This window comes from Lactuca virosa, chromosome 9 (genome assembly GCF_052849685.1).
Source record: "Lactuca virosa cultivar CGN04683 chromosome 9, Lactuca_virosa_CGN04683_v6, whole genome shotgun sequence".
Lineage (NCBI taxonomy): Eukaryota > Viridiplantae > Streptophyta > Magnoliopsida > Asterales > Asteraceae > Lactuca > Lactuca virosa.
Genome location: NC_136434.1, coordinates 50,274,826 through 50,284,268, shown reverse-complemented (window position 1 = coordinate 50,284,268; position 9,443 = coordinate 50,274,826). Strand labels below are relative to the sequence as shown.

The 9,443-nt window shown below is 39.0% G+C and overlaps 2 protein-coding genes across 2 annotated transcripts; one reads left to right on the top strand and one right to left on the bottom strand.

Annotated features, from left to right (window-relative positions):
- Positions 1-3,321: 3,321 nt before the first annotated feature.
- Positions 3,322-4,891, bottom strand: LOC145139226 (uncharacterized). Its single transcript, XM_079073129.1, has 4 exons — positions 4,259-4,891; positions 3,920-4,168; positions 3,563-3,803; positions 3,322-3,494 (listed from the first exon to the last, which is right to left on the bottom strand). Exons 1-4 carry the CDS (start codon positions 4,889-4,891, stop codon positions 3,322-3,324), a joined length of 1,296 nt encoding a protein of 431 aa, XP_078929255.1.
- A 1,110-nt stretch (positions 4,892-6,001) lies between these two features.
- LOC145137596 (30S ribosomal protein) lies at positions 6,002-7,502 on the top strand. The gene is made up of 5 exons (XM_079071724.1): positions 6,002-6,371; positions 6,449-6,592; positions 6,673-6,936; positions 7,011-7,119; positions 7,189-7,502. Exons 1-5 carry the CDS (start codon positions 6,105-6,107, stop codon positions 7,305-7,307), a joined length of 903 nt encoding a protein of 300 aa, XP_078927850.1. The 5' UTR covers positions 6,002-6,104; the 3' UTR covers positions 7,308-7,502.
- The last annotated feature ends 1,941 nt before the right edge of the window (positions 7,503-9,443 follow it).

Here is a 9,443-nt window from a genome sequence, read left to right as displayed (position 1 = left end):
ATTTGCTAAAAAATAGTCAAAATCGACATACCAAGGAATTAGGGAAAACTCTAAATGTTTTTTCAGAGTGTTATTTTGTCTTAGAAGTGCAAATATAAGTTGGGAGAAAGTAATTACAAACAGTGACGGAGCTTGAAGTTTTGATTTTTTTTTTTTTGGGGGGGGGGGGACAGCCCCCCTGGCCCTAAAGAAGCCCCGTCAATGATCACAAAGAATCTCATTATCTGCCATCGAGATAGATGAAACTGAAGTCGAAGACATCTTCTTCTTGGAGAAATTAGGGCACCAACATTATTTGACTGATTCGTTTATTAGGTTACTAATATAAGTGAGGGACGAGCTACGCATCATGATTGTCTCACGTAGGATGCCACGTGAGTAAAACCTAAAGAAACCGATCATAAGGACTGAATGTGTACAAAAACAATAATGACTTATTTTGCAACAAAAAACATTAAGGATTAAATGTGTACAAATTGAGAGCTTAACCTAAAATAGTCGATCATAACTTTGATGTAACATGTTATAAGAAGTGAATGTGTACAAAATAACCGGTTAAAGAACTTATTTTACAATATATATATAAAATAAAGATTATATTACCTTTTTACAATTTTTTTAGAAAACATGTATCAAATGCATATGGCATTTTGTAAGTTTTGTAAATATTGCTAAGATAATTGGCAAGAAACGGACAATGGATGAATATTTGTAGGGAAAATACCGCTAATAGACAAAAAAAAGGGGGCCAATTTCAAAATTTAGTTATAAAAAATGACTTTTCCACTTATAGACACGCATTCCGCGGAGGGCCCTCTGTGGACCTCCGGGGATCGATATTACCTCCGCGGAGAGGGGTATTTTTGTCATTTGCCCGTCTTATTTTTGACAAAATCGGACCCTCCTCTTTGGTCCCCCCACTGGTCCCCCGGTTCCTCTTTGACAAAGACGGTTCTCCGCATCGACTTACCACCGAAGATTCTGGCGACACCGAAGATTCCGGCGACCACGATAGCAAACGACGTCATTTTCCGATGTCCAAACCGGCGACCAGGACTTCGATTACGACGTCATTCCGGCAGTAATGGAGGACAATCTCCCTAATATTTTGAGCGACGGTTTAGGATCCCGGGTATTTCTCACATTCCTTTCTTTGGATTAATGTTGTATATGTATGAAATTTGTTGAAAACCGATTATATTAAACTGAATAAATAGGCAAAATTAAAAAATTTAGATAGCAAAAAATGGAGTTCGACAGGTGGGTTCCGGAATGGTGATGATCCATTCCGCGGAGGTGTATGTCTCTCCGCGGAGGGTTATATCAGTCCGCAGAGCACCCTCCGCGGAGTGAAGTATGCTGTTTAAAAAAGCGAATTTGGTCTATCCGCGGAGGTGTTGGTCTATCCGCAGAGCCTTCTCCGCGGAATGACCTAAAGCCTCCGCGGAATGACCTTAAACATAATTTCCTAATTTTTTTTCATGTCCTTTTATATTAAATTAAATTAAATTAAATCTTATGTTTTGCAGCATTTAGATCTCAATCAAAAAGCGGATTTAACTTTAAAAGGTGTGGTGGGTACTATCATTAAAGATTATTTTCCGCGGCTAACACAATCACAACGACAATTATTCGAAGCTTCGCCGTTTGGAATATTCTTAGGAATGCATATCCCACATGGTGATCTGTTACTTGTGCATTTGATGATGTTGCACGAAGTAAGGTCTCAAGAAGTATTTGAAATGGGGAGGTTTTTTTTTATATACAAGGGACGCATTTGGATTTTGGTGAAACGGAATATATTCTCATTTGTGGTTTAAAAGTTGGTCCTTATGTGGATTTACTCCACGATGAAAAAGGCCGGTCAAATTCAAGTCTTCGTGCTCGGTTGTTCCCAGACATTTCTGATGCGCGTATGCGGTTGAAAGATTTGGAAGACTTCATTATGTCTCCAAAATATTTGGCAGTTCAAGATGAAGATGTTGTGATTATTATCCAGCTTGTTTTTGTGTTGAAGGGACTCCACGGACGGGACGTTAAAACGTGCATTCCCGCTGCAATATACAAGCTTGCTGATAATAGAGATGATTGGAACAAGTATTACATTTAAATATTGTGTAAAAATAGAATACAATAATAATAACTATAATATACAATATGAAAATTGCAGGTTTGCATGGGGTACGTATTTTTGGAGGTATACTTCGCAGATGATGCGTGGAATGTTTAAGAAAATAGTAGAATTTAGACAATTCAAGGAGGCCAATCCCGAATCCAAGAAAATACACAAGTATACCGTTCCTGGTTTTATGCTGCCGTTTAAGGTTATTTTCTAATAAATTTAATTACTTATCATTGTTTTATTTTTATACGATAATAACATTGAACTTCGGTTTGTAGTATAAAATATAATAGCATGATACTTAAATTTTCTTTCTATAGATCTGGATTTTGGAGACGTTCCCCGAGGCAACCAAATTTTATGTACGCATCCCGACAGAATCTACGTCAATTGGACTCTTAACCATGAAGAGTCTCCTCCACCGCAACATAGTCCGGTCCGAAATAGTCCACCTGTTGTTGCCTCGCCTCCTCGAAGAACTATGTACAAGTCGGATACATGTTCGACTGAATCTGCCACAAATGCTTCTTCCTCGCAACATCCTGAAATAGAAACAACTTATACGTCAAGCGACACATCAACGAGGGTCGTAAAGAAGAAGAAGAGTAGCACAAAGGCATTAGTGAAGCGTCTACTAGGCGTTGTGGCTGAGTTATCATCTAAAGTAGATCGTGTATTACATGGATGAGCCAAACAAACGGTTTGTAGAGGAGGAGGAGATGATAAATGAAGAGGATGAAGAACCATATTACCATGATACACAGTTCGACTATGGTGGTTTGGAGGAGAAAGTTGCGCCTACACCTACGCATGGTGAGCCGTCACAAGACATGGGTGAACATGACACAAAAATAGTGACTCCTATTGGTAGGCCGCAACGAAAGAGGGCTGTTGCATGGTATCAGCGGACTTCGTTCACAGTGGTAAAAAACTCATATTTTAAATTTGGTATATTTCTAAAATATTACATTATTGACATGTTGATTTTTTAGATGCAATTGACAGCAAAATTGAAGAAAATCAGCAAGACAAGGAAGGAATCTCCCAATCACACGGTTCTGGAAGGGGGTAAACCGGCTCCTCATACGTACTCCGGTACATTTCCATTTGTAAGCATCTATAGCCAAATGTCCGAAGTTAGTTTTTTTCAAGTGCTTTAAGACCATTATGACATGACCACAAGGCAACCCAGTTCCTTCCTAATATTTGCATGTACAAGTCTCTTGCCTCAGATCAACTATGCCACCATGTTTGAAATCATACACTTGATATATTGCATCTGAAACACCAGAAACGGACCATCCTGTCGTACGCTCTTCATTTTTACTAACTACTTTTTCAGCCCACTCGGTTAGCACTGTTGAACGTTTCCCTGTAAAGAATATATATATATAATTAAATTATTATTAGAGATAATTAAAGTCTAAATTAATTTCATACCTCCATCGATGCGACACTTGTTACACCATTCCTGAGAAAGACGACGGAAGAACTCAAGAAGGGGTATTATAGGCATCTTCCTTGCATCTACAGATAAAGCGTTCATGGACTCTGCACTGTTGGAGGTCATGTAATCATACCGTTTCAACGGGGAATATGCTCTAGTCCATTTAGCACGCGGAATTTCACTTAGATACGCCGCTACTTGCGGCCTAGTAGACCACAAATCTAGACTACAAGCCTCCAAAACAACACTTTTGTTTTGTCATTTTTCCCAAACTTGTGTACTATGTTTCCTAGTAGATGAAAAGCACACACGCCATGATGAGCTTGAGGGAAGACATTTTCAATACTAACCCGAATTGCATCGGCCCGATCAGTTACAAAAGTCAATTCTTGACAATCACCAACACATTCATACAACTTTTCAAGAAACCATGTCCAAGTAAGACCACTCTCTTTTTTACATATTCTGTGCGCAAGGGGCACTATCTGGTTGTTCCCATCCATAGCTACTGCATGCAATATGGTTCCCTTAAAATCACCCTTCAAATGCGCACCATCCATAATTATAACTTTACGACAAAAACGTTTGAACGCTCGTATCTGCAACATATTAAAATGGAACACATAAACACTCTACAATTTTTTTACAAATAATTATATATTAAATAACAAGTTTTTGTATTTATTTACCGTGCTCCCAATGGCATAAAAACAACACTCGAAACAATCTTCAGAATCTGTTTGTATATACGCCACTGTACCGGGATTATGCCTCTTCAAATTGTGAAAATAGATAGGAAGTTTGGAAAAACATTCTTCAGAGGATCCCAACAACAATTCCATAGCATATTGTTTTGCACGCCAAGCTTGTTTGTAATTTACATTAATTTCCAGCAAAGCATTCAAATCCCTTGATATTTCATTAGGCCTCCAAACCTTGGAACGATTTTTTCCCATAATCTCATGCAATATAGTACCCATGACTTTTTTATTAGCATGCTTATGATTAGGGTGTATCTGTAATGACGAACATGTGTGCACGTTGTTGAAACTCCTGATTTCAAATTCATCAGTGGGAACAATGCGTTTTGCATATAAACGCCAACTACAGTTCTCAATTTCACAATATACCTCATAACGATTTTTGTTAGAATGTTTGGTCTTAAACTGAAACTTTTCTCTGGTAGCTTTAAGACTCAAAGCAAATATTAGTTGTTGTTTGTTATCATACGTTTGACGAACAAACATATCATCATTTGGACCTAAACTATGAAATGGTCCGGGTTCAACAATAGGATCAGGACAATCAGGTATGGGAGGCATACCGTAAAATATGTCTGAAGCTTTTTTCCCGTGTGTGAACTCATCTTCTGACCAGCCTTCATTTGACTATTCACCATCTGACAAAGTTTTGTCATCCAGTCTTCCAAACTCATATAAATTTTCTTCTTCCACTGTATTCACTGCAACAGTTTCTTGTTTTGGACACTCTTCAACATTATCAGATACAATGTTTTCAACATTATCAGATACAATGTTTTCAACATTGTATGGTACAATCTTCTCAACCGCTTCTGTCGGTTCGACCCATCCCTCAAACACCTCCAAATACAAATGCACAATCTCCTTCGTTTCAGAAATTACATTTCTGAGTTGATGAACATCTGTTTCGTCTACAATATTCATAACATACCCATGAACCGGGTGTTGAAATGGCAATGATATATTACTATGGAGCAAATTAGCCTTACTTTTGACCAAATCAAACAATATTCGACGATCAAAGTTTGGCGGAAGCAGTATACCTAAGTTGTTAAACTTAGGTCTAACGTAGGTGTTAACCCCATTACTTATCTGCCAAAAACCCCCGGTACATAGAATAACAAAACTCATCTTTCTTTTGGAAAATAAATTAGTAACACTAGACAAATTTGATCGCAAATGGAGATAAGAAAATGAAAAAACAACATTTGTATCAAAAAATCCGTCAAAAAACGTTCCAACCATTCATTCCGCGGAGTCATTAATCTCTCCGCGGAGCTCCTCGCCACTGGCTCTGCGGAGGGATTAAAACCCCAGCCAACCATCCCCTCCGCGGAGGGGTTAATGTCTCCGCAGAGGACCCCGCGGAGCAATTTTGTAAACAATAAAAAATTGTCACTTTATTAGATTCCGCGGTGGAAATAACGCTCCGCGGAGGTCCGCAGAGGGTCCTCCGCGGAATGCGTGTCTATAGCCGAAAAAGTCATTTTTTATGACTAAATTTTTTATTTTTATTTTTTTATTTTTTTTCTTCGTCTATTAACGGTATTATTTTGATGGGTCCTCACTCCTCAGTGGTCCCCGCCGCTACTAAAAGAAAACAAGAAGGGTATGGCCCAATTTGTTGATAGACTCTGCCACTCGCCTACGCATGTTATCTGAATCCGGATAATGATTCAGATTTCAGAAAACAATTTGTTCTTAATGAACAACTTCATTCATCTTCCCCATTAAAGCCTCTGAAAAACCCTAGTCTTGACTGAATTCATCAACAATGGCTGCATTTTATGCGTCTCCAACTCCAACCTTACAAATAACAAACAACCATGTACCCCAATCATGTCCCTTGTCTTCTTCATCATCACTCTCTTTTTCATCAAACAAATCCAGTTTCTTCAACTCATCTTCACCATGTTTCAAGATCTTCGTTCATTCTCTGCCCAAAAACAGCATCACAAAACAAACCCCTTCTCTAATTCGAATGTCATGGGATGGCCCTCTCTCCTCCGTGAAATTGATCCTCCAAGGCAAAAATCTTGAGGTAATGTTTGGGTTTATCATCTGTTCATACTGATTTCTTAAAATCTGAAACAATTTGATGATTTGTGTATGAAACAGTTGTCGGAATCTGTGAAGACTCACGTCGAGGATAAGGTGGGAAAGGCCATTCAAAAGCACAGCCATCTTGTTCGCGAAGTAGATGTTAGGGTTTCTGTTCGGGGTGGAGAATTTGGAAAAGGCCCAAAAGTTCGTCGAACAGAGGTCTGCATCTTACGACCATAAATTCAACTTAAATCGTTGAATTCGAGTCGTTTTCTGATGAATTTGCTTCTGTTACACAGGTTACATTGTTTACCAAGAAGCATGGCGTCATCCGGGCAGAAGAAGAAGCAGAAACTACATACGCAAGCATCGATACAGTTTCTTCAGTCATACAACGGAAGCTAAGGAAGATTAAGGAGAAAGATTCAGATCATGGCAGACACATGAAGGGATTCGATAGGCTCAAGGTAAGAGACCCACAGATACTCATCGATCAGGATTCCCTTGCGGTTACTCAAGAAGAAGAAGAGGAAGAAGTAGAAGATTCAAGTGAAACCGATGAGGTTAGGGTTTACATCGCATTTGAATTATATTCATACCTCTATATGTGAAGCTAAATTCGAAATTTTTTGCTCAGATCGTTCGCACAAAATATTTCGAAATGCCCCCTTTGACTGTATCAGAAGCAATTGAGCAACTAGAGAATGTTGATCATGACTTTTATGGCTTCCGAAATGAAGAAACTGGTAAGAATTTGTGGCGTTTTTTATTACTCTTTGTTTGAGATTGTATTGATTTGGATGATTTGGTTTTAGGTGAGATTAATATCTTGTACAAAAGAAAATCTGGAGGGTATGGGATCATAGTTCCAAAAGAAAACGGCGAAACTGAGGAATTAGAGGATGTGGATGCAGAAATTCTCAGGCAACTCTAGTTTGCAGAAAAAGGTGGGAGAATGAAGAAGATGATGAATCTTATGTAGATGTTTGAGCTGGGTGTTCCAGTTTTCAATATAGGGTAATGTTTGAGGATATACATGTCCAGAATCCAGATGTGTGTAGTTTCTTTGAAACGATGTGTAATCTAATCTCCACAAAGTAAATACAGGTTATTTTTGTTCTTCCTTGCATTGACATGTGCTCAATAGCTTGTTAATTGACATGGTATTTAGTGAGATATTTAGGCTACAGGGGAGTGATGGTGAGTTAACATCATGTCGCATAAACGTTTTTGAGATTTTTTGAAGCCACGTAAGGTTAGCGTGTCACTTTGTAAAAGTTGGGGAGTGGTGGTGATAACATTTAAATTGGTTTGATTTTGGAAAAAAAAGATCACATGCTCTCTTTCCCTTTCTCTCTTCTCGCTAGCATCTCAATGACCTTTCTTGGCGAGAGCCACGAGGAGGTGTATAGCTAGCCTTAGCGCCAAAGTGCATCCCTTAGCAATTAGCACACCCCACTCCCCATAACCTTTTGGGATTTCGTCTTTTCATCAAAGTTATCTGTATGTCGGGAAAAGCCGAGTGATGTGTATCTTAGAATTGTGTTAAACCATTATTGAAATGAATCATAAGAACAAACCCTGGTTTTAAGGTAGAAAGAAGCCACCTCAAAAGAGGCCATAGTCAACTCTTTCGTTTTTGATTGTAGAGAAATAAGATTAAATTAACTATCACGTTCATTGGTGACTCCGGATGGGAGGTCTCAAGTTCAAACATTAAGGTTTTCAATTAAGGGATGGTAAGGAGATAGATGCATGATGGTGAAAGGAGGGGATATTTAGTATCCTCACAAAAAGCCAGTCTTCTTCCCCAAACCTTGCAATATCAGTTGAGCGGTGGGAAACCAATTTTGAATACAATAGAGAGCTAGAGGGCACATGGATCGGGGCACATGGATCGGGTAAGTGATGTCCAAAAAAACATGGTTCGGTTTGAGCTGTCTCGGTGCATGAGTACTCGGACTTAGACTTGCACATTTGCGGTCCCGGACCGGTCTCGGGTTGGTCTCGAAACGGTCCGGTCTTTTTGCGGTCGGTCTTGGAGCGGTCCGGTCTTATTTCGGACCAGTCACGTCCGCTCTCGGGCTGATTTTTTTTTCAATCTAGTCTTTTTTCAGAACGGTCTCTTTCGGACTGATCTTTTTTGGGACCGGTCTCGGTATTTTTCGGTCTGGTCTCACGGTTTTTTTGTGCGCCTTTATCGGTTTGGTGTTCGGGTTTTTGGTCGTTTCTTGGTTTTTTTGGCCAGGTTTCTGTATTTGTTGGTTTTTTTTAGTTTCGGTTTCGAGCTTTTCCCTTATCAAATGTTTGATTAACACTAAAGAGATAGATTAAACTTATTAAAAATGATACACTAAAGCTTAATAAAAGAAAAAAAGAAATGAAGTTAGATAGTGTATGATTAAAAAATTATGTAATTACCACAAAAATAATATATTTATAAACTTTGGCTTCCGTTTTTTTTAGATTGGTCGTCTCGGACCAGTCTTGTGTCGGTCTCAGAACGGTCAGGTTTTTTTTCGGACCGGTCTTGAACGTACTCAAGCCGGGTTTTTTCGATATGTTCCTTTTTAGGACCGGTGTTTTTTTGGTCCAGTCTCGTTTTAGACCGGTGCGGTCTCGGTCTTTTTTCGGGTTCATTCCGAGACCGGTCCTTTTGTGCAGGTTGGACAAACAAGGGGCATTTATTTTGTACTCTAAATTCCAGATTTGAAACGACGAATACTGAAATAAGAAAAGAAAGAAATCACACTCTAAAATAAACAAGGTTTTGAAAACCGGACCGGAGACCAAACCGGTCGTCTTACCGGTTCGATGTGGTCCAACCGGTCGGACCGGTCTCAAAAACCGGAAAAACCGGATGATGTCATAATTATATTTAATTATATAAAAAATACAAAAAATGAAAAATAAATATATATTTTTTAAAATTTCCGGTTTTGACGGTTCAACCGACCGGTTTTTACCGGTTTTTACCGGTTCACATGAATACCGGTTTTTTGGCATTTAAGAACCGGATCCGGGACCGGTTCCCGGTTGAACCGGTCGAACCGGCCGGTCCGGTCCGGTT